The sequence below is a fragment of the Charadrius vociferus genome, unplaced genomic scaffold (assembly GCF_000708025.1).
Source record: "Charadrius vociferus isolate BGI_N301 unplaced genomic scaffold, ASM70802v2 scaffold418, whole genome shotgun sequence".
Taxonomy (NCBI): Eukaryota; Metazoa; Chordata; class Aves; order Charadriiformes; family Charadriidae; genus Charadrius; species Charadrius vociferus.
In genome coordinates, this window is record NW_009649614.1 from 18,394 (window position 1) to 46,370 (window position 27,977).

Below are 27,977 nucleotides of genomic sequence, written 5' to 3' on the forward strand. Positions count from 1 at the left end.
TAAATACAAAGTCCATAGGCCATTGAAAACATGGGTAAGAGACTCAACTGATAGTTATAAGAAAGTAATTTTGTCATACTGCAAATAGCAAGCCTGAAAACCTGCATTAGAAAACTCTGCAGTTAAAGGTGAGTAATCTGAGGGCAGATACCCAAATGACCCTGTGCCATCAGATTTGACAGGCCACCTGAGAATACATAACTGATATTGGAGGTTTGGGATTTGTTCCTTTTCCCTTTTTTCTCTTGTTAGATAAACTCCTTAACCACTCTGAAAACACAGCCCCAACAACATTGCAGAAACAGTGACTTGATAATAGCTATAAAAGAGACAAAAACTGTGTTGACCTCTCAAAGACATGGGTGGGGAAGATTTTTCCCCAAGCAAGTGAGGAAAGCCAGAGGTCACATTAGCATACACATTTGCCTTAGGGATCACCCAGAGATACGTCTGCCTCTTGAGGCCCGCAGGAATCCTCCCTTCTTGTCTCAAGAAACATTGAATGCGGTTTCCCACGCTGGCCAAAAGGGGCTGTGCCAGGGGAGCGAGAAGGTGGAGCTATGAGTGAGCAAGAGCAACCTGAAAGTGCCAGCAGCTAACTACACTGCAGGTGATACCCACCGACCCTGTGGATGGACTAACGAGGTGCTGGCTGCTGTTGCCCTGTGCTGCAAGTAGCTTTCAACATTCACCCAAGACTCTCCTGCCCATTCACATGGAGCTGAAGGAGACCACCCGTGATCACTCGGGAGTGCACAATTTGGCCTTCCAGGTAAGTGCGGTTTTCTTTGCTTTGTGGAGAAAAGGAAGGGCTTAAAAACAATGAGCAATTCTTACTTTAGTCCCCGAAGAAAAAAAAAAAAAAAGGCAATTTCTGTTCTCTGCCTGCAAATATTTTACAACACACCACATGCTTTGCACTGGTATCTTGCTAAAGTACAATGCTTGTACAATGTAGAAGAAGCTGGAGCACAATCGACACATTCAGGAGTAGACTCCGCTTATTGCCTTCATCTGCTGCCTGGTATACTGGTATCTTTGAAAAGCCTGACACAGCAATATTTCATAGGCTGGTGGGTCTCATGACTAGCTCATCCAGCCCTCTCATCTGCTTTATCAGTTGCTGCTTTTTCCTGAGGATAGGTAATTCCCAGTTCTGTTGAAGAGGTCATTATTATGCTGAAGACATGTATCTCATCAAAGCAATGTATATTCATAATATGAGAAAAACAATCATGTAGTTGCAGTGGGGCATATCTTCTTTCTTCCCCGCGTTAAATAAGTGCAATTGTCTTGCTCTGGTCCTAAGAAGAACATAGAGAGGAGCTAAGGAGCCAACCCAGAAGGTTCTGCATATTATGTGCATAAGGTAATGTTAACAGCCGTTTAAAAAATGCTGATTTCACAAGAGGAAGCACCAAAAAAACTTAACCAGTTACTGTTTCTCAGTGCCCAGCACCCTTGTGCTTTCATAGGAATTAGAGCAGGGACAAACAGAAATTTGTGAACCCACAGTCAGGCCAGTTCACTGTACGTGTTACTGAAGGTAGAACAGGTCAGGGAGAGACAGTGGCTCTAAAGAGTGCGGTTTTGAGTGAGGTTTGCAAAGCACCCCTTGCTCTTCTCTGCAGCCTCTGATCCGTATGGTGTCCCTGACCTCAGCTAGCAGGAAGGGTAGCACGTAGTGGGTGTATGAGCCAACACTATTCAAATAACACAGAAAGGTCTTTGTAGGTGCTAAGCATGTGGAATATTATGTATCACCAGTGAGATCTCAGCACTCTGGATGTTTATTCATTGGTCTATAGAGACAGACAAGCAATAGATTGATTTGATAATCTGCTGGTCAGGGAGCATTTGTGGAATGTAAGGGAGGTCAAGTCCCTACTCCAGTAAATAATTAATAATTCACGCTAAGTGGGACAGCTTCAAGAGGACACGGAGAGATAACTCTCTTAAACCACGATAGCCCAGTGGCTAGGGCATTCTCTTGGATAATCAGAGCACTTTTAATGCATCTGTGCTTCAGAACGGATAGACAAGCAATTTGAACTTGGGTCTCCCTCAGCTCAAGGAAATGAGAGAGGGGTTGATTCTCGCTGCATTTTCACACAAAATGTGTGCCTAAGATAGCGTAGTCAGCTTTCAAAGTCTGTGCCTACAAACCCATGAAGGAGAGAAGCCCCTCTCTGGCAGCAGAAGGTTGGTGCTGAATGCTCTTGAATGACCTAAGATGAAAATCGGCTCTTTCCTCAGCAGTGTCTGTGGAGCACAGTACAGCGACTCGGGTTAATCCTCTGCCTTACGCAGCTGGCTCACCTGGGCAATGAGCAGGGAACCCAGCTGCTTCCTTTCCTGGTCATTGCAGTGGTTTGCAAGAGCCTGCATATCCCCTCTGATTTAAATAATTCAAATGACAAATCATGGAGACTGTTCAACAATAAAACCTCGGGCCTCTGAGTCAGGTTTTCTGATTTTTTTTTTTTTTTTTTTCCCGGAACACCAGAAGGTATTCACATTTACATTGTCTATCTCTGACTCAACATAGAAGTCACTCCCTAGAGAAAATAAGACATAGAAGGAAATAGGTAAACTTCTGCACATAGAAAAATAAATCACTTCACAGTAGAAGCCCCTGAGAAGAAAATAATCTCATATTTTTTTCCTGTTTTCTTGTATTTGAGCTTTTGTTGCACACAGAGTGAATGTTTTTCTTCCTCCAAGCTATGGTGTCTTCTAGTTTTAAGGAATTACTATCTTCACTAAACCACAAAATATAGTGTTCTGGAAAGGGATTAATTTAATCCATTTTAGTGTGGGATTGACTCCAAAGGTACCTTCAGATGTACCTGAGCGATTTAATGATTAACCCACAAAGGGATAGAAAAAATAAGAGAGGGACAAAGTAAACCTGGGTTACGTAGTTTGTTTTATAAAGTAAATAATTTAAGAAAACATCTCTCAACATAATACAAAGTGGCTTAAGGCCAACAAGTGATGGATGAAGGATCATATCACAACTTTATTATGTCAAGAATGAGAGGCATTGTACCTTCTGTTGTGGAGAGACTCTAACGGAATGAAGAGGTAATAGAGAGTAATCTGCCTTTTGACTAGTCATACAAATGGTCAAAGGGGGAAAACTATTTGAGCTTTTCTCAATTTCACACTGGCTATTGATATTTAAACACATACATCCTTCTGTACTAGGATAGGATTTTCACTGCATCACAGAAGCATAAGACTTTTTCATCCATACTATAGTAGACGCACAGCAATCAGTTAACCAATCTTAACTTTCAGAGAGGGCACGAAGCCATGTAACATAAAGTTCTATTAACACCATCAATTACATTTAAATAAATGCACGATCCTGCAAAATATCAGCTACTTTTTTTGTGCACTACACAGATTCCACTTGAAGAGTTTATAGGCAAAGCATCAAAACCTGCAAGTCCTGCATTATTGCCTCGTGATAATGCCAGTACCTGGGAGACCCAGAAGCAACTTTTTACCTCATTAACAGCTCAAAATGGCCTCAAAAGCAAACAGACAACAAAACTCAAATGTACAGCTCTGCTGTATCTCTTTCTCTCTGTCTTTGATACTAGGGACATCTCAGTTACTAACAGCCTTTCAGGCATATTACGAGTAAGCTTCTTGTATTGATTTTAAGAAGATACATAGGTCTACCTAGTCAGTCAAGCGCGGTCCTACCCTTCGGTGCAATGTATACTTAATAAAACTCTGGTGGAATTGTTAAGACCTACATGCTAAACTTACCTGCTTTGGATGCTACCTTGTAGCTAGAATTAACAGATTGCTGCACTGTTTATACTGAGACATTCAGGTTTTTGATATTTTTTCCTCTTAAATACATCATATAATTTAAGGAATCTAAATCATATTTAGGTCATCATTATCCTCATAATCTGCAAGCAGGAAATTTCAGTCAGTAAAAGTACAGCAGAATGTGAAAGCAGAAGCGCAACTGCCTAACACTTTTCGTATTGTCAGCATTCAAAGTAGATGGATCAATCCTGTAACCCTTCAAGTGTGATATAAAGGGAAGAGTATTTTCCTGTCCAAGCTTCTCTAATTTGGTTTTGACTTCCTGCTTCCTTATGTCACTATGTTTTCCCTAAATGAGGGTTCTTCACCCAGCATGCAAGAGCCAGTCAACACACTGAGTCGAGGTATTTGTTCTCATTTCAATTCTGCAGAATCAGGTGCCAGGCATTTAACAGCCAGCACACCACATATTTCCAAAAGCCCAATATTTATAATTATAAAATACAGCTGATTAGTTGCTAATGATCCATTCATCACTCCTAACTTTACATATGCATCTAAGCTCATGTTTAAAACATTTAGGGAGGGTACCTGATTGGCATGCTCATTATTTACAAAGGGGTGTGTATTTTAGCATTATAATTACCCAAGGTTACTTTGGGATACACTCTTGGCTCGACTGTGTGCAGAAGTTATATTTTTTGCTGTCTTACGTCTAAGTCAGCAACTGCTGACAAAAGAACACATAAGACACATTGTTTCATTTTACATCCCATTCAAGGTTAGGTACATTCCTTGATGTCTCAACCATGTCCCAACCGAAACTTCTTCATAAATTTTTAACTTTGTTCTTTCAACATGAACTACAGATTGAGTAGGTTCAGAAGTGACTCGGCATGTTGCTGGGTCCAGCCTGTGCTCCTAACAGGGCCGTGCTGCCTTGAACTGGATGGCTTGTCTCTAAGGCTTGAACTCCTGTTCTCTGTTGAAATGTTTTGTTCTGTAGGCATTTCCAGGGAGGTGGAAAAGGATACTGAGCAAATGAAGGAGAAGTTTTCTGCCCCTGCTGGGTGCTTAGTTGGCAATCTGCAACAGCAGGTGATAGGCACAGACAGATTGACATTTTGGTGAGTTCCTTCAACAAACTGGGAAAGACTCTGAGCAAACAGGAAAAGGGAAGAGGCATTTTTGTCACTTGAATATTGCTATTCTTATGAGAAATTAAAAATAATTCTTTTTCTTCAAGGGGTAGAGTTAAATAATATGCATTTCCACCAGACAAAATTTAAAGAAAATATATAAATATATATAAAGGGGAGGATGAAGAGATTGTACTTGAAGAATCAGCTTTGAAATATATGAAAATTAGCTTCATGGCACTCATTCAAAGACTGTTTTAGTCAACAGAAGTAGCCTCTTACTGAAGTAAACTTTTTATCAATAGTAATTAACCCATTTCTATTGAATTTGGAATATGCCAGAAATGTGGTATGATCAGTTGAATTGAGTGCTTTTTATGCTTGCAGAAAATAACACAAATCTATCATTCTGCAGTGTGGGCTATTTAGAGTTCCAGCAATCATGTGATGCTCTTACTAGTTTTCTGTTACATTACTCATACATTCATATATTTTAATTACTCTATAAATGAAACCCTTATGTAATTATTGCAGTTGAGCAGTGGGTTGGACAAAGTGACTTCTAGAGGTTTCTTCCAACGCAAAATATTCTGTACTTCTGTTGCTTGTAGACAGCAGCTTGCAGGCTTAATGTTTTTCACATGTTCACTGACAAAAGTCCTAAGAAATCTCTTTTTTCTCGCTAGAAATCTTCAAAGAGACTATCCCCGTGGTGTGTGTGTGTCAATTACAGAACTTTACCACTTCAACTTCACTATGCTGTCATGTATAGCATTTTAAATATATTTTATCTCAATGATACAGTTAAGCACTGCTTCTTGTAATAATTTTTTTTGCACTGCAGGGAGTGTTCAGTAGAGACTTTCATTGTCAACTGCAGGGCCAGCTATGGCAAACTCCTAAGACAACACAGTTAGAAGGCAAATGAGTAACAGTGGTGTTTTTTTGAAAAGAAATACTTCCCTCTTAGGGGAATGCAAAGATACTCTTCTCTTAGGAGGAAGGGAACTGATGTGTCGGCATCTGGTTTGTCAGGGCCACAGCAGGTGAATCAACAGTTTCTTGAGACTCCCTCCTCTTCCCTCAGACACACAAGACTCCAGAAACACTTCTACTGGAATGGATTTTTTGTGAAGTTTAGAAGCAGAGTATCTTTAATGAAAACATGTTACTGAAAAGTGTTCTGGTTGCTTCTAAGGTCATGTTTCTGCTAAAAGGCAAAATTTGATTTATGTCTTGTAGTACTGTTTATTCCTGCCTTTATCATAATTTACTCTGATTAAGCTTATTTTGTATTGTTCATTTGGAAATGATTGTTTTCTTAGAAGGCTAAATGTAGATACTAATTTACTGGGTTTATTACCATGTAAATAATGAGATACTTCATGCAATAAAACACAGTGAAATGACCATACCGTAACAGCTGCCATAAGGAATCACTGAAATATAAAACATTTACGTCAATTGCAGATACAAGTTATCTGACATCTTGGCTAAGCTGCTTTCTTACAAAACCAAAATAAGAACCAGCCTTTCAAGGATCATTAAAAAAGAAATAATGTACCGTTCAAAACATTAAGAAACAAAAAAATTCAGCTTCAGAATAGAAAAGTAGAAATAGTTGAGCTGCTTATGGCTGTCTTCAACTCTCAGTACGCTCTGATAAAAGATATACCACAGAGAATTAATGTAGTAGAGCTAACTGCTCTCTTTAAAGACACTCTGAGTGTTTTCTTCCAAGAACAATAGAGGTGCATATTTTAAAGAAATATGCATTTACTGCATAGGTATTACTAGATGGACCAAAGTTACTAACAACCTGGGGAAGGCCCAAATAGGCCATTTTGCCCTTGGAGGGGAGAAGGGTTGGATCTTTGTAAACTTGTTGAACCAGTCTTGAGGCAAAGGGTAGCACCAGGGGCACATGTGAGTTTGGGTCAGGAAAACAGCAGATTCACATTAGTTGATCACCATCCATGACCAACAGCTTTGGGTAGTAGTGCAGGGACTTGAACACTCAAGCTCAGTACAATAAGTTTCGGGCTCCCCCATACTAGTAGAGTAAAACACAGAAGCACAGGCATCAGCTTATAAATCAGTTCTTGCTGCACGTGAGAAGGGCTTTCAGCTTTTGATTTGAACTGATAGAATTTCTGGTCTTGTCATGCCCCAGAATGACAGCGCAGGTGTGGATGTTATAAATCCAAAAGGTCTCGGAGACAATTCACAGAGAATCAAGAATTCACAAAATAAGAAAAACGTACATACTAATCAGGTATGGATTTTTTCTTTTTTTTTCTTTTGAATAACCTTATGTAAATTCATAAACCTCAAATTCAACGTCAGTAATTGGCTGTGATGATAAATCCAAGACAGATATTTCAATAAAACCTGAGTTTGATTTAAAATCCATAAACTGACAGGAAAGCAAATTCTGTTCTCAGAAATACATTAAGGAAAAAAAACACAGAAAATTGACAGGACATGTAGGTTTCAGAAAAATGTTTTCTAATGTCATAATGGCTTCATGCAAGATACAAAAGAGGCATCAGAAATGGTGATCAGAGGGAATGCTATAGATAAGGAGTTGATAAAGATGCGTTTTCTCCTCAGAAGCTGGAAAAAGCGAAACTGGAAACACTGGGTTTAGTGCTACAATCTTTCAGTCAGAGAGGGCATACATATTATTAAACACCTACTCAACTGAAATAGGGGAAATTTCAGACAAGCACAAACTGGAGGCAACAGTTCTGACATACGACTGACCAGAGAAGGAAGAGGAGAATACAATACAGATGACTTCATAATAAACACATCCATTTTGGTGTCTTTTGACTGTACATTTCTTTAAGCCCACACAGTAAGTAGCTCACTATAAAGACATGAGAGTAAGGTTAAAAAAAACCTCACAGATATTTTATTAGTGTCATGTATTAAAATTTTCACATCCACACTCCAGAAATAATCTGCAACTCTGAAAGTTACATTAAAAACTTGTATTACTTTCCTGTATTGTAACCATATCTACTTACCAGGTTTGGTGATGGTACTTGAAGTGGCACGTAAGAAATAGAGGATTCCTGATGCTGTGGATGTTCTTTTCTGTCTTCCAATGTTTTTTGGATATGATCAGAGGCAGCAAAGGCATGCAGCCAAAGAAATGCCTCTGCTCTCAAAGTTGAAGTGATGCCAGATTTACAGTGACAGAAAGGATCACTCAGACTGTTCTAATATGCACTCCTGGGAACTAGACCGGGATTTGAGACCCTAGGAGAGGAAGGTGGTAGACAGTGCCTATACCTTCCTCTTCAAAAAAGCCAGCAGAAGGGAAAATGTCAAAATAAAAAGAATAAAAGGACTTTCAGGACTGATGGATACTGTGTAAAAATGGAGAAAAGTAGTGGCAGTCAATGAAAATCTTGATTTTAATCAAAGAAACCAATTTTCCACTGAAATGGGTCAGCTGAAAGTGTTCAGCCGCTAATTTGTGCAAGTGTAGTAGAGCTACGTATACCCACATTGACGCTTTCTCAGCCACACTGTGACTGAGGCAGAAGAGTTTATTTTGAGGCTCTGCAGAGTATGGACTTTGCTGTGCCCCTGCTGGCAGTAGTCCATGTGCTCCACACAGTCCTTGGGATAGCCTCAGTGAGGGCCAACACTCCCCAAGAGCCAGATCTGATATCATGAAAAAAGAATAAGAGGTTTAGATTCTTTCTCCCATTTCCTTGTTTATCTGCACAGTTAGACTCAAAGTGATTTTTGATTTCTGATTTTCTTCTAATTATTTTTAATGTAAATGTAGGAAAGCATTTGTGACAATAACATAGTGACATAATAATATCCTGAGCATATTTAAATACCTTGTAGACAATGTCAAAAGACATGGATTGATGCTTTTTATATTGAAACACTCAAAAGGAAAAATAGGTTACATTCTCAATACAAACAGTATATTCCACAAATTCAAAGAGCCAGAGCCCAGGCTGTGGGTGATCCAGGGGAGCTCCTGCCTGCAGAGGATGCTGTGGTATGGGGGAAAGTGATGGAGGAGCATGCTCTGGCTTGGGCAGCATGTGAAGTGCGGATGCCGGGGATAGTGGTGGGGCTGGAGGCAAGGGGTGGGGGACATGGGCTTCGAGCCGTGACCAGGAGAGACAACATGGGGCCATGGGGAGTGCAGCCACTTACAAGTGTACAAGCATCTCTGTGCAAGCCCTCTGTGACCCAGAGGGCTGGACTCTCCTAATTTATAATGTAGGTTGAAAAATCTCTGAGAAGCACTGGCATGCAAGATACCCCAAATTTAAGCCCAGGAATAAACGATATTTCAATTCTATCAGCACTCAGTGTCCCTCAGGTGAGAAGCCCACTCCTACAGCCACTGGGAAGAATGCTCCCAGTTACCAAAAATAATAGCAACTTAGGAGGCGGCAGCATCTGCATTTTTGAGGTTTGCTTTATTTCATAGTCAAGACCTAAGAGAAAGAAAATGGGTTTAGCGAAAACGTGGCCATAAGTCACAGTGCAGCTCCACAGAGCCACACGACTCCCACCACGCACCCCACTTCCAAAAACTGCAATCAAGAGGAATGAGAGACTCCTGTCCCTGTCACGCTGATCTTTCTCCTAGGGGAATGAATAGCAGCTTCTACGTACATACTCCTCCGCACCATTCTGATTACTGGCCGTGTGTTAATTTTTCCTTTGAGCCGGTTCGGGTCTCTCATCAGGAACTAACTGAGGGCTTTCCAGGACTTTTGGCAGCGTCCACAGCAGGAAAGCCAGACCAAAGGCAAGGCCTAGGGCAACATCTGTGGTGGGCCTTGCTGCACACAGCAGTTTGGGGAATGCGGTTAGCACAAATCATAGTGACATAAAAGGAACCGGTAGACTCACCTGCAGCCCACTACCACTCCAAATGGCTGGGCACGGCAGGCCAGCTCCTCTTGAGAGGATAGGACATGACCACCAGCTCAGGAAAACGCCGTCTGCCATCACCATGGTCCCAGCCAGATGCCCAAGGGCAGGCCAGGCCGCCCTGGCACAGCCTTAGAAGGAGGAGGCACGAGCATGTGCCAAGGGCCCCCTGCCGTTACCCTGCTGCTTCTGAATGTAACAGTCACCTGCCCTGCCTCACCTGCAGCTCCCTGGGGCCCGCCAGGAACATGGAGGTACGTAGCCATGGGATAGGCGTTCTCCTGCTGCCCTTCCAGAGCGGGACCAAGGAAGTAAAGCGGTGGGCACAGCAGCCCCCATGGCTGCGCCAAGCAGCTGCGGGGGGCGGCTGTGCTGATCCCAGCCGCCTCAGGGACAGTCCTCGAACACAGCAGAGGTCAGAGTGCGGTTGATCAAAGGCTTTAATGCTGCCGGGTTATGCGGATTCAGGTAGCAAAAAGGTGCATTCCTGATGAAAATGGGCTGTTCGGCCAAATATCAAATTTCTGCTACAAAGCCCATGGATGCTAGCTCTCTTTAGAGGAGTGTTTCCTATTACCTCTTCTCAGCAGCTATTCTTAGGAATAAATTTATTTTCTTTGTTAATGTTTTTAAAAAATCAGCCTCCCCCCCAATCTTAACCATTTTCCATACATAAAATTTCCACCAAGTTCTGCAAAGAGGGAAGCAAGAAAAGCAGGGGGTTGTCAAGAAGAGGTGCTGGCCAAGCTGGCTAATTAACAGCTCTAGCATCCCTAACTGCAGCTCTCACTTTTTGGTGTGTGCACAGCAGTAATCTGCATGGGGCCTTCTTCAGCTCTAAGTGACACTGGGTTTTTTTTCCACCCTTTAATTCCCCTTTCAAAATGATGTGGGTGGCTTGGGAAAGTTCACAGCCATGGTCTAACCACTGGGTTTGCCTGATACGATCACAGCGTTGGTGGCAGACAGGAGAGATGGAGCTGCACGTTCAGTGCAGACGGGAAAGTCTTGAGACTGCTTCAGCCATCTGCCAACGGGGATCTGTTTTTTCGCACCTTACTTAACAAGTATGCACCCCTCTCACAGCCTCAGCACCCGATCTGTTTTCCAGGAGGATGAATACATCAATATTGAGAGTGATCTGCATGAAAACAAACGTGACTCAGTAGATGATGAGCAACCACGCTTGAAAGGGTAATGTCTTTTGGATGAGTAAGTTTTCCACTCACATTGTCCTGGCCTAAGCAATAAGCTGCCGGTGTTTACGCTTCTGGAGTGACAGCTCTAAATTTCACTGGCGTATCCCTATGCTACGCAGACCTTAGTCTTGCCTAGCAATTTGTGTAATACAGAAACACATTGTATTTAAAATTATTATATCTTTCAACTGACATCTGTGATCATGGAACTATTCTTCTAAAGCTTTGCAAATTAAAGAACCAGTTTTTTTTCTTTTTGTGCATTAACTACTTTTCCAATATTTCCATACTAACCCTTTTTAAACAGAGGTCTTAAACATTGATCTCTTGCAGGAAGTTAAAGATTCACTATTGTCCTTCAGTTTGCATAGCTATTTACCCCAATGCAAAATAAGAATAGAATAGCTGTAACAAAAAAAGCCATTTTGATGGAACAGAATTTTTACACTTTGTTAGCACTAGTGGCGAGTGTCCACACAGTGAAGACATGAATCTACATTTGACTTGAGTATTAGGTGTTTTGGTGAAAAATACAAACCCTGTATAATACATATAAAAACCTAAGATATAGTACTTAAAATTATATTTTAATGCCTTAATATTTTTCTTTCACATTGAATCTTCATATAAACCTTCATAGAAATCATACTGTATTTTTCCCCTGATTTCTATGACTGCATTCTGTTATACAGCACACGCTTTCAGCTTTGAACCTGTCTTTCTATCAGTAGATTCTAGCAACTCACTGGATAACTCAAAAAGGAGTTTGTCTCACTCAAATTGGACTACTTGAAAAGGCTTTCAAGTTGTACATATAGAAGTTAAAGAGTTGTTAATATGATCAGTTTTACTGATGCCATCATATTAAAATACTGCTTCAAAAATCTAGCAATAGTATTTAGAAGTCACTTAAATATTCTCTCATTTCTTACCTCTGTGCTTTGGAGATTTATCATTCCTTTAGCAGTGCATAATGTAAAACACCTTCGTGTTTAAAACATTGAGGGTCTTGTCTAGCAAAAACAAAAGCTGAGATTTGATAGATCAAACGTACAAGTCTGATAAGCTTCCTCAGTGGTAGGCTTTATCCAGAAGTTAGCTAACTAATTGCACAGGGAAGTGTTGGCACCCAAAGGGGTGTACAAGGTTAGCTGGGCTCACAGGGGTCACTAGACAAGAGGCATCTCTGCACAGAGATGGGTTGAACTGGGAATGAGATGAAGCCTGTATGGTTTTTATTGATTCTTATTTATTTGTATTCCCACAGAGAGCCGAGGGACAAATAAGGTTTAACTTACAGAGCTTTCTGTTCCCAAGGTCCCCTTGTTCTTCCATCAGCAGTCGGTACCATTGCCTCGGGTAGTGAAAGCTCATCTTAGGCAGGAAGCTGAAGAGCACTTAGCTCTATTCTGATGACATTCAGGCTATGGCTTGTTCTGTGCTCTCCGGTTTTGCACTTGGTTTTGTACTGTGTCGAGGTTTTATGTTGAGCACCTGACCAAGACAGTGGTATCCATATCAAGTTATTTTTTTTTGTAAATTAGCTCCTAAAAGCAGGCACTAATGTGATCTAATGTCTTCCTTGTCTCTGCCCAAAAGGGGCATTCACACAGCACGCCTTAATTTTGAATGCGTCATCGATTTCTTTCAACAGATAGTACTGAATAGCCTGTGGTATGAGACTCAACCCCTTTGAAAGATCAGTCTGTTGATAACAAGCATTCACTACTGGTGCAAGGTGTTAACATTCACTTACAGAGTACGTGCAGACCAGAAAAAGGACTTCTGAGTTGCAAAATGCAAGCAAGAATAGTTTTGGCATATACAAATATTTTATATTAAAGTTGTCCTTTAAATGTGCTTAAGTGATACCTGCTTTTTCAACACCTTTGGTAAAGTAAAAGCCACAAACAACATGCTGCACTTCAAGCCTATAGGGTCAGCTTTTAGAAAATATTTTTTCCTTATAAAATTAACCAGCTTTCATAAAAAAGATGGTTTTTTTCTGCCACTTTTCAGAACAGAGCTGCATATTTATGACATATATGCCTAAACATTTAAGATATGCTGGTACCAAAATGGTAATCACCTAAACTAATAAAATAACGAGAGAGAGAGATGTTAGAGGAAAGAAGAGATTACAAAGAACTGTAATCTTAAAATAACATTTTAAATCCCAAAGGACTCATAAGTAGCAGTAACATATAGGAGGTAATATTTTTTCCTTTTTTTGATCTATGGGTGAACCATAAATTTGATAACGTCACCCTGGCTTAATCATGCATGTGTCTCTCATTTCTGCTTTTCTTTCTTTTCCTGTTGTATCTAATCTCTATGCTGAGATTGGACAGATAACGTAATGTTCTAACAGGTGAAAAAGAGCTATGATCTGTGAGGCAACAGGAATTCCCGGAACTATCGCTGAAGTATCAAAATCAATCAAGAGTTCTCAGAGACCCTGTTACTTTTTGTACTGGTGAAGGAGTGTGTTCCTGCTCTGCTGTTCTCAATGCTGATACGAATTACGTTGATAATCCTTCTTTCTCTCCAATTTCTTTTAAGTTAATCGACTTTGGTTGTTTTTTTTTTTTAGTGCAGAAAAGAAGGGTATTCATGCTGAATTTCAGTGCGCATCTGACTCCAGCTGCATCTAGTTTCCAAACAAATACAGTCTGGATAATCAGCGTCTTTAAGTAACATTGTTTTTATGAAATGTAGGGTGTAAGGCACCGCTTCAAAGAAACAGAACTATAGCTGTGATTTCTTTTTCAGCTTGCACAATATGAGAGTGTTTATTTACCTACAGCTTTTGTAACTGAAATACATCCACATCACCAGCATATTTAACTTTCGAAATCTGTGTTGATTTAACTCCCTTGACTGCTATTTTGCTAAATTTCAGCCTCCCTCATGAAATCACCCTGTGTCACCCTTAGTGAGATGAGGAAAGAACGGAAGTGAAGTATGTAATAATTGGAAGAACAGGTACTAGAATAGGACATTCGAATAGAGCAAATCATTTTAGCTTCCATGAACCGATGAGTCTTAGATGAAAAGTTAATGTAACTAACAACCAAATTTTCAAATCACAGAATCATTTAGGTTGGAAAAGACCTTTAAGATCATTGAGCCCAACCATTAGCCTAGCACTGCCAAGTCCACCACTAAACCATGTCCCTAAGCACCACATCTACACGTCTTTTAAATACCTCCAGGAATGGTGGTTCAATCACTTCCCTGGGCAGCTCTTTCCAATGCTTAACAGTACAATCTAAACCTCTCCTGGTGCAACTTGAGGCCATTTCCTTTCATCCTATCACTTGTTACTTGGGAAAAGAGATCAACACCCACCTTGCTACAACCTCCTTTTAGGAGTTTATTCAGAATACCCAGAAACATCTATGCACACTGTAATAAGTTTTTAGATGGATATTGGTTATTTTGCACATACAAACGCAGTCTTAGGCCTTCGCAACTAAAGCAGCACTAGTCCTCCACGTAGGAGTGCCAAGCTGGCTGTATTAACAATCTGTGGGTCTAGGAATGGGCACTGAATCTTTAACTACCTACCTAGTTTGCACTAACCCTGTTAACAGACCTCCTCGTGGAAGAGGTGTACTTCAGAGGCCAGCGGAACGGTCCTGCTGACTTCGATCCATTTTTTGATGGACTGGCCCGTTAGATAGCTGCCAGATTTTCTTTTTTACTTGTCCAACACCTAGCCAAAGAAGACTCTCCCCCCTCCTCCCCAAGCTTTTCAGATATCGGCAGAATTTTCTTTGGCACTTTGGGATCCAAATTTAACCCTTACCAAGTGCAGTATACTCCCATGGAGAAATTTTGATCAATTTAACCTGATCTTCCTGTGCAAATTGCTCTTCTTTTTTGTCTACAGCTTAAGTTTCTGCTCTGTTTGTTTTTGTTTTTGTTTTTCATTTTCCTAGGCATTTAGAAAAGAAGTATGATAAAGCCTGTGACTTTTGCAAGAAACACAAGACCAGAATTCGCTATGTGATCTATGGAATTTTAATAACAGGTATAGTATATTGCACCCAGGGTTGCTGAAGCCTTATTTATTTACCTATATGAAATTACAGACTGTGCCTGTCTGCTATCTGAAGGAAAAACTTTTGACTGTCTTAAAGAATGCATTTGAAAGGAGGTAAAAGTCAATTTAGTCCCAGAGAAAGCTCCAGATCACAAAACTTCCACTCATTCCCAAACATAACAAAAAGCAAATCTTGCTACCCTGCTCCTCCAGCATGTTTTACCTTGGACTAGCAATTACATTTGGGATAAAAGGGTAGTTCAGTTCTTGTGTCTACTCCATTACCACCCTCATCCAAGAGACCCAGTAAATTACAGTTTTAGGAGCTTGCCCAAAACCATGAAATCACATTAAAAGGAGTCAGCCACCAACTTGGACTGAACTTAAGTGAGCAGGCTAGCAATGAAAGTTTTCTGTGGTGACCCATATCACTCAGTATTCACAGCAAATGTATGCTTGAGGAAATGTATTTTATGCCATCATGCACTGCAAAGTCATTCAGATATTCTTGATTGTCCCTTTGCTAATTATCCGGTAGGTTAGTTTGTTTCCTTCCACTTCACCAAGTTTCTTTTGAGATCCTGCTCCCTGAACACTGAGAGCATGTAGACCTAAAATATCTCTGTGTGATAGGCATCAGCATACCATAAAGTGGTTACAAAAGGCCCGCTTGCATGATGAATATTCTGCTCTCCTAGTATCAGCTCGTCTTGCTTTGTCATAGAACAGACATATCCTGGGTCAAGAAAGCGAGTGAGTTCGAAGGATACGTCAGGGTTTCATACATTAATTCCATAAAAAACAACTTGCCTTACACAAAATGGTAATTCTTCTTCCTTATTTGCCATAGACAAAATCAGATTATTATTTACAAGAACTGAATCATTCATTGGCCGGCACATATTAGCAGGGAACCTGCCGAATGCAAATTATTTCCCAGCTACTTTACAAAATAAGCTACTTCTAAGCATCTCTATTACTTGAGAGAGCCATTAAATCAGGCAATTGATAAATGTTTCTAAATGTTTCTTCTAGTTTTATTGGATAAACTCATCCTCCTGTGAAAGAAGAAACAAGACTCATTGTTCTTAATTTTCAGTTTTTATACGGGGCGGGGGGGGGGGAACAGTTCCGTAGACGTGTTTAATTTTCTCAAGTGATTTACACTTTTGATGTGAACTTGGCTTGGCCAAAGCATATAACCTGCTTTGACAAGATGAAAGCACCTTTCATATCAATAAACATATCATAAGTAACAACACTATGAAAGCAAAATTTTTCAGTATTTAGGCGAAGAGTGAGAAAAGAACTTAAAAGTTAAACTCAGGCCTGACTTTAACCACATCCTTCAAATTTAAGATTTGATTCTGTTTTTAAAGAGACCAATTTAACTGACATGTATATTCTTGTTTCTGTGACAGCATACTTGGCAGTAGTTATTGCTGCCTGCATCTTGAATTTTCAGAGAGCCTTGCCACTCTTTATCATCACTGTCCTAGCCATCTTCTTCATCTGCTGGGATTTTTTAATAGCTAAGTATGAAGACAGAATTGCTGCATTCTTTTCCTGTGTGGAAAGATATCTGAAGAAACAGTGGTTTTGGCTGAAATGGTAAGTATGGATTACTTCCTATTTATGCAGAAGGACAGAGCATTATTTGATTTATACTTACAGTTTTATTTCAGCTTACACCCCCATAAATACAGGGAGGTGGATCAATCACACAAACTGCAGTAAGATCAAAGAATACATACAGAATAATTCAATATTTTCCAGTTGATATGTCAGACACACCTTTAAGATTGCAATACAGTAGCTAAGTATTGAAAATCTTGACAGAAAATGTAAAAAAAATTCTTGAAATTGAGATAGGACAAGTTTCTGCTTGCAAGACAATATGTCTACAGAAGTTCAGATGTGTTGTAGCCTTCTGCATTCACAGTACAAGCCAGAAAGTGCCTCACTGTCACCTGTTCAGAAAGCTGTGAGATTCATAAAAATCTTAACTCTAGCATGTGCAAACTGCTAAAGTCTGAAGTGTGCTATCTAGACACTACTTGTTCAACTATCACCATAGCAATTTTTACTTGACCTTTGGGAATCAAAACATGCCAGCCACATTTGGTGTCATACTGAGATCACACAACCTCATTTGGGGTGGTAGACATTCATCTGGTAGGTGTATGGTAGATATTTGGATCTGGTAGATCCTTATTCCAAATACTCCTGAGAAGTTATCAGGAGTATTTAAGTTATTCCTGGGAAAATGGGGAGTGAAAGGAGGCTCACAGAACAAGGAAAAGACCAAATGAAATTTCATTAAAAAGGAAAAAGGAGATTGGCCACCTGCCTTCTATTTCAGCTAGGTCACCTTCTAAGTGGGGGAGAAAGAGGTCTAAGGGGGAGTCACTCTGGGTTCAGGAAAATGTCCCAACTCATTCTTAAGATTTTTAAATGGTTTTACCACAGGAGCAGGAATTTCTAAGAAAGATGCTATAAAGATTGTGGTCCTTTTTCTCAGGAGCCACATTAGAGAGCAGTCACACACAGGCACATCCATTAGACGATCTGGTAGCCTCTTTGGGGGAAGGAGCAAACAAAACAGGAGAGCCCTGATGAGCAGATGGAACAAGCTAGGGGCAGTAAGTGCTGTATTACCTGGGCTGCAGTCATTAAACTGTACATATGACAGATTAAGTGCTTAACTGTAGGTCACCGGTTCTTCCAAGAGACAGAAAGTCTTTAAGTGTTGATAGTGTTATTCAGCATTGCCACGGCCAAGCCATTTTGTGGAGGTGGCCTGCAATATTTTTGACCCAGGTCTAAAAATGGAATTTAGGTATCTAGGTACCACTGAAATCAGTGGATGCTAAACAGCTGTTAGGGACAAGTAACATTGAAGAGCTGTTACTATGTTTGGTTTTACCCTCTGTAAACGGGATGACTATTTCCTTGCCTCTCAGGCTGCTGTTGTGATAATTACCTTAAACATACAAGCTGAACATGGTTCTGTGATAGTAGGGACCATAGAAACACAGAGCACAGATGTACATATGGCTCTTGTCCTTGTTTCTGAGATAGTTAAAACTGTTGTAATTAAAAGTTATCTTTCTAAACAGACTACAGCCGATTACAAAGCAGTAAACAGTTTGTAACCTGCTCCTCAATAGCGTGTTCATAAATACCATAAACTGTCTTGCCCAGACCTAAGAAAAGATTCAAAGAAGAAGACATGAAAGGAAAAGGAGGATGGAGTGACAAAGGAGGGTATCTTCTCACAATTTCTCGAAATAGAAATAACACCCAGACCAGAGTCAGTCATGCTTTACTGGATTTCCCCCATACTCTGACTTTGGGGACATGGTCAAAGGACATTTCTTCTGGATGGCACCAAGGGAAGTTGTTGTCAGAGTTGCATCAGTAAAGGCAGGCTCCTGCTTGGATAGAGCTACACATTTCAGCTTAATATATTGCTCAGAGAGTTCATTCATAGACAGAGGTGTAAACGTTACGGGAGGGGAAGGGAAAGAAATATCTGGTCTTCCTCAAGATGTCATGCCTGACACTTTTTTTTTCCCTAGGGTGTTGTGTGCAGCTCTTATAATAACTATCATCTGCTGGCTCGTCTTTGACACAGCAAAACAGGGATCCCGCCAGCTGATCTCTTTTGGTGGGCTTGTGTTCTATGTTCTCTTGATGTTTATCTTTTCCAAACACCCAGCCAGAGTGAGTATTTAGTCCATGTTGGATCTTCTGTGTGTTTTTTGTTCAATGTTTCAAAAGCTATTCCCCTACGCTAGCACCAAGTTCAGTAAGAGTAACAGAAAACCCATGAACTTCAAAATTTAGGATTGCCAAAACCCAGTGATGTATTTCATTGCTGAGGAAAGTTGTTTTGCTCTGACGTCTTGGGGAGCATGTGTGGGGCTGTACCAGCATCTGGCTTTCACTGTTTTGGGAGGCTGTGGCCCATCCTTTGTTCCAGCCCTGATGCCGATTGGAACACATTTGCTCCTGGAGAATATGTGCAAGCTGAAGAAGGCTTGCTCCGTGCTTTCCACCCACAGGAGGCTCACTGCAGTCCTTAGGACATCACAGGCACTTATTTGAGGACACTGTCATCACATCAACACAAAATGCATGAAAGTGGAGATGTGCTTCCCTTGTGTACCTCTTAATCCCTCACAAGTTTGATTCCCACTGCAAATGCAGCTGCCGAGGCCAAACTGAGGTCCTCGCTTTTCACTAACCCATGCCCATAGGCTTGCTGATGCCATTTATTTTAATTTTCCAGCTGAGATGTCCGCTCTCTACTGCTGTGATATTACAAAGAGGTTACTTCAGCCACTGTTAACTCCCACCTCAGGTTTTACCCCTGTGTACACGCCTAGCATACAACACATGCTTTCATCAATCATATATTAATCTATTGTCCAGGTCACCAAGTTTCACCAACTTTTTCAACTCTCCTGAATCAGGGCTGAGACTTTCTTAACTGAAAAGTCCCCTCAGCAGGGACTAACGGACCTGCCACTCCCTATCCTTTGCAATTGCTGCTGTCTCCAACTAAGGTGAAAACTCAGGTACTCCAAATGCTTTTTGGTCTCCCATAGCTCCTCATTACACATAATTGGCTTGTGTTATTCAAATATCATCTGAATAAATTAGAGTGCTATCTCAGCTCTTTGCCTTGTAAATAATCAGATTCAATTTTCACAACACAAAAATGTTTTCTGAGGCCGCAGAGCAGAAATTTGCAGTGTGGTGAAGAGAGACTGGTCACAGGCAGCCACAGTTTTTCCTACAACTGCCTTATGTCATATGAGTTGCAATAACTGCTAGGAGTTCTCAAGTGCCAAAGCACTTTAAAGCTGGGGAACAGGAACCGAGTTGAAATTACCCAACCATACAGAAAAAATGTAGCAAAATCTCCTTATTCCTAGTCCAGATGTGTTAAGAATCTCCATGCTCAGTTGTTTTTTTTTGATGTTTCCATTCCAGTAAAAAAAAAAAAAAAAAGAAGAATCATACCTGCTGCCCTCATATATGTCAATTCCATCTATAAACCGTAGCACAGGAAGAAATGTCTCTTCTTTTCCTACTACTTGATTACATGCAGTCTGTGATGGTGAAATGGGCATGTCCATTCTTACCCAGCCAGGCTTTCAGCGGCTAGCTCAGATGGAGACATCCACATTGCAGAGCTCTCAAATTAGGAGAGGTGATTCATGTTTCAAGTCCCCTACAACCTGTTTTGGCAGCTGCTCGTGCAGTATAGTCAGGCAATCCCCTTACATTATTTTAACAAACATCTGAAGTAAACTATTGTTTTTTTAAATAACAATTGGTTTATTTATTTTTATTTTTCTACCCCTCTAGGTTGCTTGGAGACCAGTATTTTCAGGCATAGGAATGCAGTTTATTCTTGGGCTTCTTATTTTGAGGACCAAAGTGGGGTTTGATGTGTTTAACTGGCTAGGCATTCAGATCCAGGTAAGTTACTGGACAAAAAAATTATTTTTTATATCATTTTGTGCCTTGACACTTACATAACAGCCAGGCAGTTCAAGGGTCTGTTTGCCCTGGATGTTTTGCCCTCTGAGAAAAACTGGATTCTCAGAAAGGTGATTGACTACCTGAATTCACTCTTCTCATTTCTTTTTTGTCTAGTTAATACAAGACTGTGTGGGACAGGCAGATGAGTAGCAACCAGAGTGACCCTGTTTCTTAATGGCTTTACCATCCTTGGGCTGAAATTATAACTGCACCCTCTAAGCACAAAACTGCTATTGTGCCAGGGAAACTCTTAGGTCTGGCCCAACTCCAAAGCATCCTTGCAATAAACCTGATATACACTGAAAAAAATGTGGGATTTAGCAAGGTAGAACCACTATTATCTTCAGAGTAGTCACAGTCCTGGCCCAGGAGCATTTCATAGTTCTCACAACATATAAGAAACTGAATTCAATTACAGGTGAAGGTCTAGAGCACAAGTCTTATGAGGAGCAGCTGAGGGAACTGGGATTGTTTAGTTTGGAGAAAAGGAGGCTGAAGAGAGAACTTATGGCTCTCTACAACTACCTGAAAGGAGGTTGTAGCAAGGTGGATGTCAGCCTCTTCTCCCAAGTAACAAGACAAGAGGAAAAAGCCTCAAGTTGTGCCAGGAGAGGTTTAGATTGGATATTAGGAAAAATATCTCCCCCAAAAGGGTTGTCAAGTATTGGAACAGACTACCCAGGGAAGTGATTGAGTCACCATCCCTGGAGGTATTTAAAAGGTGTGTAGATGTGGTGCTTAGGGACATGGTTTAGTGGTGGACTTGGCAGTGCTAGGTTAATGGTTGGACTCAATGATCTTAAAGGTCTTTTCCAACCTAAATGATTCTACAATTCTATCCACAGCTGGGAGCTGGCAAACCAGCTCCCTATGAGCAGCAAAGGATCTCTAGAGAGGGGACAGGACAGGTGTCCCCTGTAGGCAGTCTCCAGGCTCAAAGCTTTTTAAAAAAGGTCCATTACTGGAAACTAATAGATAAGAGAAATCCAAAATGTAGATCAGCAAGTACCCACTGAATGACATTCAGACTTTTCACCCCGGGATACTATTCACACAGATGTTCTTCACAGTAGAGATAATTAAGCATGTTTAAAACAAGACAGTCCAGAATGTACTGTCTCTGCGCAGGAGTGAAGGCACAGGTCTGACTTCTGTCTGTCTGCTTATCTACAAGCAGTGGGAGTCACCTGGGTTTTGTCACCAGGTTCTCAGTTCTCCCCTTTTGTCTCTGACTGAAGTGGGTCTGGTGCCCCCTTTCGTTCGCTCCATATGGCTTACAGTCACTCCTGTCATAAGTCATTACTCTAGCTATTACATCTGCATTTTTGTCATGGTTTAGGCCAAATCGGCTACTGGGGACCTGGGGGACCCCAGATGGGACCGACAGATGCTCTCCTCTACCCCTCTTCAAAGAGAGGGGCAGAGGAGGAAAAAGAGACTTACAAGTTTAGAAGGAACTAAACTACTTTAATAAAATATTAATAATTAAATGAAAAAGAAATAATGAACTATATACAAAACCGTATCAAGCTCCCGAGATGACAATCATGACACCGGCTGGCACTGGGGCAGTCCCAGGCTTGCTCAGTGACGGATGGGAACTGGATTCCGGATTTGCATTCAGGATCGGGATCGCAGGCGGACAAACAGAGTCCTCCTCAGACATCGGCCATTGCAGGAAGAGAGAGAGAGCTGACCCTTTGATCCCTCAGCTTTTATACTGAACATGACGCAGATGGGATGGAATACCCTCGCTGGTCAGTTTTGGGTCACCTGTCCTGTCTGCTCCTCCTTGCAGGTGGGACCCCACTATGCTTTTCCGCTTCCGGCCCTCCAATGGGGCAAATAACAAAGTTGGTTGGCCTTGGCTGTTATAGCAATAAGTATAAGCAAGGTCCTCTCTGCATACCATGGCTGGGCATCAACTGTAAACATAGGTCTTATCACTCTGAGAGAGTGAACATTGTCTGCACAATATGCTGTTAATTTCAGCAGTTAGAGAGGCCCAGCTAAGAAGCAAAGTTACTGACCAAAATTGGTTCTGTTTTACCTCAAACCAGGACAATTTTAAACTATATCATTAACTGCATATGTTGGCACCAGGAGTATAAAAACGCACCAACATATCAGAATTAAAAAGTAAAAGATTTTTCAGACTAGCTCTTGGCTCCATTTTTCAAATGTCATTACTTCAGCCAGTAAAGCTCCACTTTAAACTATCGTTTATTGCAGTTATTTGCATGAGTGGGAGTGTAGAAATGCATCACAGTACCAGGGTTAGAAATTAAAACCATATTTTAGTGTAACTTTTGGCCTTTATCTTGTTGGGTACAACAGGAAAATGTGCCCTATGCTTTTGCTGTTTATCTACATACTCTGAAGCAACCTGCCCTCTTGGCAGAGCAGAGGAAAGACCGTCAGTTCAGCCAGACACAGTGAAACCTGGACCCATACAAAGGAGATCACAAGCTCCTTGGACCTCACCAGATCTCTGCAAGGCAACTTGCAATATTTGCTTAGTTTTTGGCAGGGACCTGGAGCTCATGGCTAACTTTCTTTGCTTTCTGTCCCTAGACTTTTCTGGAGTACTCAGACACAGGTGCTAAGTTTGTGTTTGGTGAGAAGTATATGGATCATTTCTTTGCTTTTAAGGTAAGACAGGTTTTATGTATACTGTATGTGGCAGACAGACAACAGAGAAATGAACGGTATGGCTAGGAAATAAATTCATTATATGTCTTGTGATACCAATACATTCACCAGAGAAATCAGCTAAGAAGTAAACTGTTCGTTATTGTGTAACACTCTGAATAGAAAATTTTAGAACCTCACATGAAGTCCTTCATTTATTGCCTTACACTGAGCTGGGTTACACTTACTTAGTCTAATGACAACAACATATATTACAAGTAGACAGGACTTCAGGGTATATTTCTACATGGACTAGGTTAAAAAGCTCCCACCCGGTCACTGAAAGAAATACTACCTCCAGCCTATCTTCCCCACTTCTGCACAAGTAAAGGTGCTATACCATGTTATGCTGTTCTATTCTAAAGTGCTATGCAGACCACTGCCTCACAGACATTGACCCTGTAGAAGTGGAAATCCTAGGTGTGTACTTATCCAGGTAGAAGAGGTAGAAGCTGCCCATGCGTAAGGAGGAAGAATTACATTACATCATTATTACATTAATAAGAACCCAGGGAGATTTCCCATCTCTCCCTTAGGAGACTTGGTTAAGAAACTCCTGGAATACAGCTTATGTGCTCTGTGCTCTCCTACCTGCACCAGCATCCTGTCCGGATTTGATCCCATGTATAGCCCATGCCACAATACCTGCTTAGGCTGGAATCAAGAAAATAGAAATAAAAAAAATTCCAACCATGAGAAATATATCAGGACTTTCTTGGAGACCATTCTTCTGTCTGGTATTTCAGACACCTGACCATGGGCTTACACACTTTTCATCTCCTTTTTTTTCCTAGAAGTGATGCTCCAAACTGGATACTCTTCACACTTAGGTCTGACACTACTAAGAATAGTCAAAACATCTTAGAGGGGAAAAAAAAGAAGCTTTTCAGCAAGAAAAATAAATTTTATTTTAATTCCAGTATTTTTATACCTTTTGTTTCACTTTCCAGTCTCCTGTCACCTTTACTCTATTTAGCACTTAAATGACAACTTGCATGCACAATTATGTATTGTGGGAGTGAAATGGTTTAATTCCCACCCCCAACAATATTTACCCAATGTTTTCGCAGAATGCCCTATGAGTATGATTTTTTTCAAGGCGATTTTTTAATGTCTCAGTGGTGATGCAAAATACTTTGCTGACTAAAGCCATAACTAGGGACCAGACAGTCAAAAGTTTGCTTTGGTGTATGCACACATCCATCAGTCTTATTCTATGGGATAAGCCAGCGAAAGACATGTAATATTTGGAAGAGGATAACAGGGACAAGTAGGTTTTTTTCACACTGAAAAAACAAGACAAAACCCATGAGCTGATTTTCAGAGCTGCATATGTCTTGCTATCGGACTATATATGGTAAAAAGAGTGGCAGACAAGCACACAGCAACACCAAAACATGCTCCATCTGGTCCTCCCATAGAAAGAGATTTTTCTCTTCCAACGTCAGTGAGTGACAGCCAGCCTGTTCTCTCGTCAAACACTTGTCATTTATTTAGAGAATAAGATGGTCAATAGTGCTTTTTTATGTCATTCCAATATTTTATGATGTTTGCGTGTAGCACTGAGCTATCCAAATCTTGTCCCAAGATATTTCAAAGTGCCCTCCAAAAGAGAAACGTCTCAATCTCAGCTTAGCTCTCTAGAGAGAGTAGGCAAATGTTAGGGTATGTCTTTAGAGAAAACTCTGAGACCCCAATTGTACCTATACTGCATCTTTAGCAGTATGCAGGGACACCTCAGTTTTCTGCCAACTTAGGTGGACACAGTTACCAGACTAGACACATCTGTCCTCTGTCCGTTGTGTGCACCCACTGGGTGTTCAGACCAGTTCCACTACAGCCTTTGAGCACATTGTCTTGGAAGCACCGATTAGTCATGAATACATGCATTTGCATTCATGAACTCTGTTATTTAAATGCATAGTTCTGTATGCAGATGCAGAGTTTCAGAGTTCTGAAAAAAACACTTGCCCACATGAACAATCTAATGTGCATTGTTTTCCTGTAAAAATATGCACTTAAAACTAACAGAGATACTACTTTAGCTCACCTACTAACTCCAGTGACTGAGTTAACACAAAAATTTCTCCTGACTTTAGCACACCCAAGTACTTAAGTAGTTGGAAAAAAACCCTTAGTACTAAGCCATCTATCTTGTTTTCTATGAAAGGCAAAGTTTGCTTCGAGCAAGCAGGGAGTTAGACTTCTGTTACACCAGTGGTTTCCTTTCTATGCCAGAAGGATTATGGCTCCCTGAGAAAGGTTTTCCCTTAGGAGTGTGTGAAACTAGGATGTTCCTGAAACATCAATAGCAACTTCTCCTTGAAAGGAACATAAGGAAAAAGCTGAACATCAAGCCACAAATGGAGAAAGGGTTGTGAGCAGCCAATGGTTTAAACTCCTTGCCCTGCCTGTATCATCAGCAATAAAGTAGCTCTTTAGTAAGGTCAAACCATATTGCAAAATTGATAATAAATATGAAATAGCCCAATTTATAAAAATACCAATTAAAGAATTTATTTTCTTACTATTATGGGAAACATTAACTGCAACATTTGTAGGCCACATAAATGTAATTCTAAAGAGCTCTTTAATACCAATTCTCTATTGAAATATAGTGGGATTTTTCAGAGTGCTCATTAATTTTATTCATCAGTTAAAACTTGACTATTTAAAGGTATGTAGTAGGTATCAGGAGCTATACATATTGGAGTCTAAACTCCCACACAAGTTTGTCCACAGAGAGAAATACAACAGTTTAACCATGCAGGTATAATTACACTGCAGGACCCATCCACTCCTCCCATATGGAAACACACTAGCCCTTTTTGAGGAATAGGCTTCTGCTACAACTGGGGTCTATCCGATTTCACTGTAAGATTTCCTTTTGCAGTTCTCTTCCCGCTTTTCTCAGAATTGACAACTGTCTCCACCTACAGGCTGTAATGATGTGTGTATAACCAAATTAAACATTTTTTAATGGCAGAAGCGAGTTGGAGAAAACCTCTTTGTCACCTTCTGTTCAGAGTACCCACATCTTTGAGGCAGACTCCCACACTCAGAGAATAAGGGCTCTACAAAAGAAAGAAGGAACTGGGAGTCTATGAGACGGAAGAATGAGTTTTAAGAGCTTTTCTGTCCCTAAAAGCAATCAGTGCATGTTTTTTCAAAAAACCAAAGGGGACTCTTGACCTTTTCTTTCCAAATATATTTCACATTTAACCAACAAAGGAAACACTGCCAACTAAGGCTGATGTTCCACCATGACCTCTCCCTACTGTGCAAATATTCCTACACACACAGGGTGTGCAACAGCCCCATAGTTAGAGAGGGAAGCTGTTCTCAGGCTCCTTGGATCATTCCCATGCCTCCTTTTTTTCCTCGCAGTCCTGCCTCCATGTACATACGCTGGTCTCCCCTGATCCCCTAGCCCTCTGGACCCCTCCACAAATACAAAAATTTGCATGGTCTACTCCCCTCCTCACCTCTCCAGATCCTGTACCCGCAGCTCCAGCAATGCTGGGCTCCTTCCACCCTCCCTAGACCAGCTCCGACCCTGGGCTCCCTTCACCCTCTGGGTGCTCCACCAGGTGCCTGACCCTGGAGTGCCACCAGAGCTTTCCCCTCCCTCTCCCATGCCCCTGCACAGCTCTTTGCCATCAAGGTATTGCCCAGACATGCACAGCCTGCTACCCCAGCCTTAAGGCCCTCAGAAGGAGCCCTCTGAATTTATTGACCCCACGTCACCTACTCCTCTGGTTTTGGCACTGCAAAAAGGGGAAGGGAGAGGACGGGGGGTGGGAGAAGACACTCCTGCCTTATCAGTTTTCCCACTCTTGTCCCACCCACAACATGCAACCCCATGTGGGCCCAGCATGAATACAAAGCTCCTTTTGGGGCTAAGAGAGAAAAGGTGGGCGCTCCATACAGACATGGGACAGAAGGAGGTTTCCTGAGGCTGTTCTCTCCTCTCTCCCAAGTTTCAAAACCACTGACTGAACACTTCAGTGTGTTAACACTGTGGGGAGCCTTTCGGTAAAAGAGTTCTGGGGTTTTTCAGTTGAACTAGTTGTTTCATGTTAAGTGCTTTTCATTGCGTTTATCTCTGCAGACAAGGCAATTGAAAACCTGCAATGCGATGTGTTGCAAGTAGCTTATTTACATTCTCCTTGTTTTAGAGTAATAATTTGCCACTGTTTTCTATGTGGTTTTGGTATGCCTTAGATAAAAGCTAGCCTGGACATGAAAAATTGTTACAATTACTTGCCTATTAAATAGTTGCTATGCTTTTCTGATGAAGACATAACATAATAAGTACCACATTAAGTCACTAGGGATTTAGGCAGGAAGGTTTAGTTATAAAATAGTCCTCAATTTGTTTATGCAGTCACAGTACAAATGATCATAACTGGAAAACAGACTCCCTGTTTTATAAAGATGAATGCTTCATCCAGATTCCTGTGATCACAAAAATGGAAAAGCGTATTTTAAGTGTTATCTAAGGTATTTTCAGAGGAATGTGCACAAGAAACAGTCCGAAAGATGCCAGATGTTACCCAGCATAGGCAGAACATTGTCTTCTCACTCCTTCAGCTAAAACCAAACCACAGTAATACCTGAGAGCTCTTCTGA

General features: G+C 41.0%; 1 protein-coding gene across 1 annotated transcript in view; it reads left to right on the plus strand.

The window, feature by feature from the left end:
* Nucleotides 1-715: 715 nt before the first annotated feature.
* Nucleotides 716-27,977, plus strand: part of SLC28A3 (solute carrier family 28 (concentrative nucleoside transporter), member 3) — a 44,764-nt gene continuing 17,502 nt past the window's right edge. Inside the window, exons 1-8 of the mRNA XM_009890499.1 lie at nucleotides 716-772; nucleotides 7,105-7,206; nucleotides 10,963-11,045; nucleotides 14,995-15,086; nucleotides 16,520-16,709; nucleotides 18,680-18,824; nucleotides 20,478-20,591; nucleotides 23,229-23,306. Of these exons, the coding sequence (XP_009888801.1) occupies nucleotides 716-772; nucleotides 7,105-7,206; nucleotides 10,963-11,045; nucleotides 14,995-15,086; nucleotides 16,520-16,709; nucleotides 18,680-18,824; nucleotides 20,478-20,591; nucleotides 23,229-23,306 (861 nt within the window). The remainder of the gene's footprint in view (nucleotides 773-7,104; nucleotides 7,207-10,962; nucleotides 11,046-14,994; nucleotides 15,087-16,519; nucleotides 16,710-18,679; nucleotides 18,825-20,477; nucleotides 20,592-23,228; nucleotides 23,307-27,977) is intronic.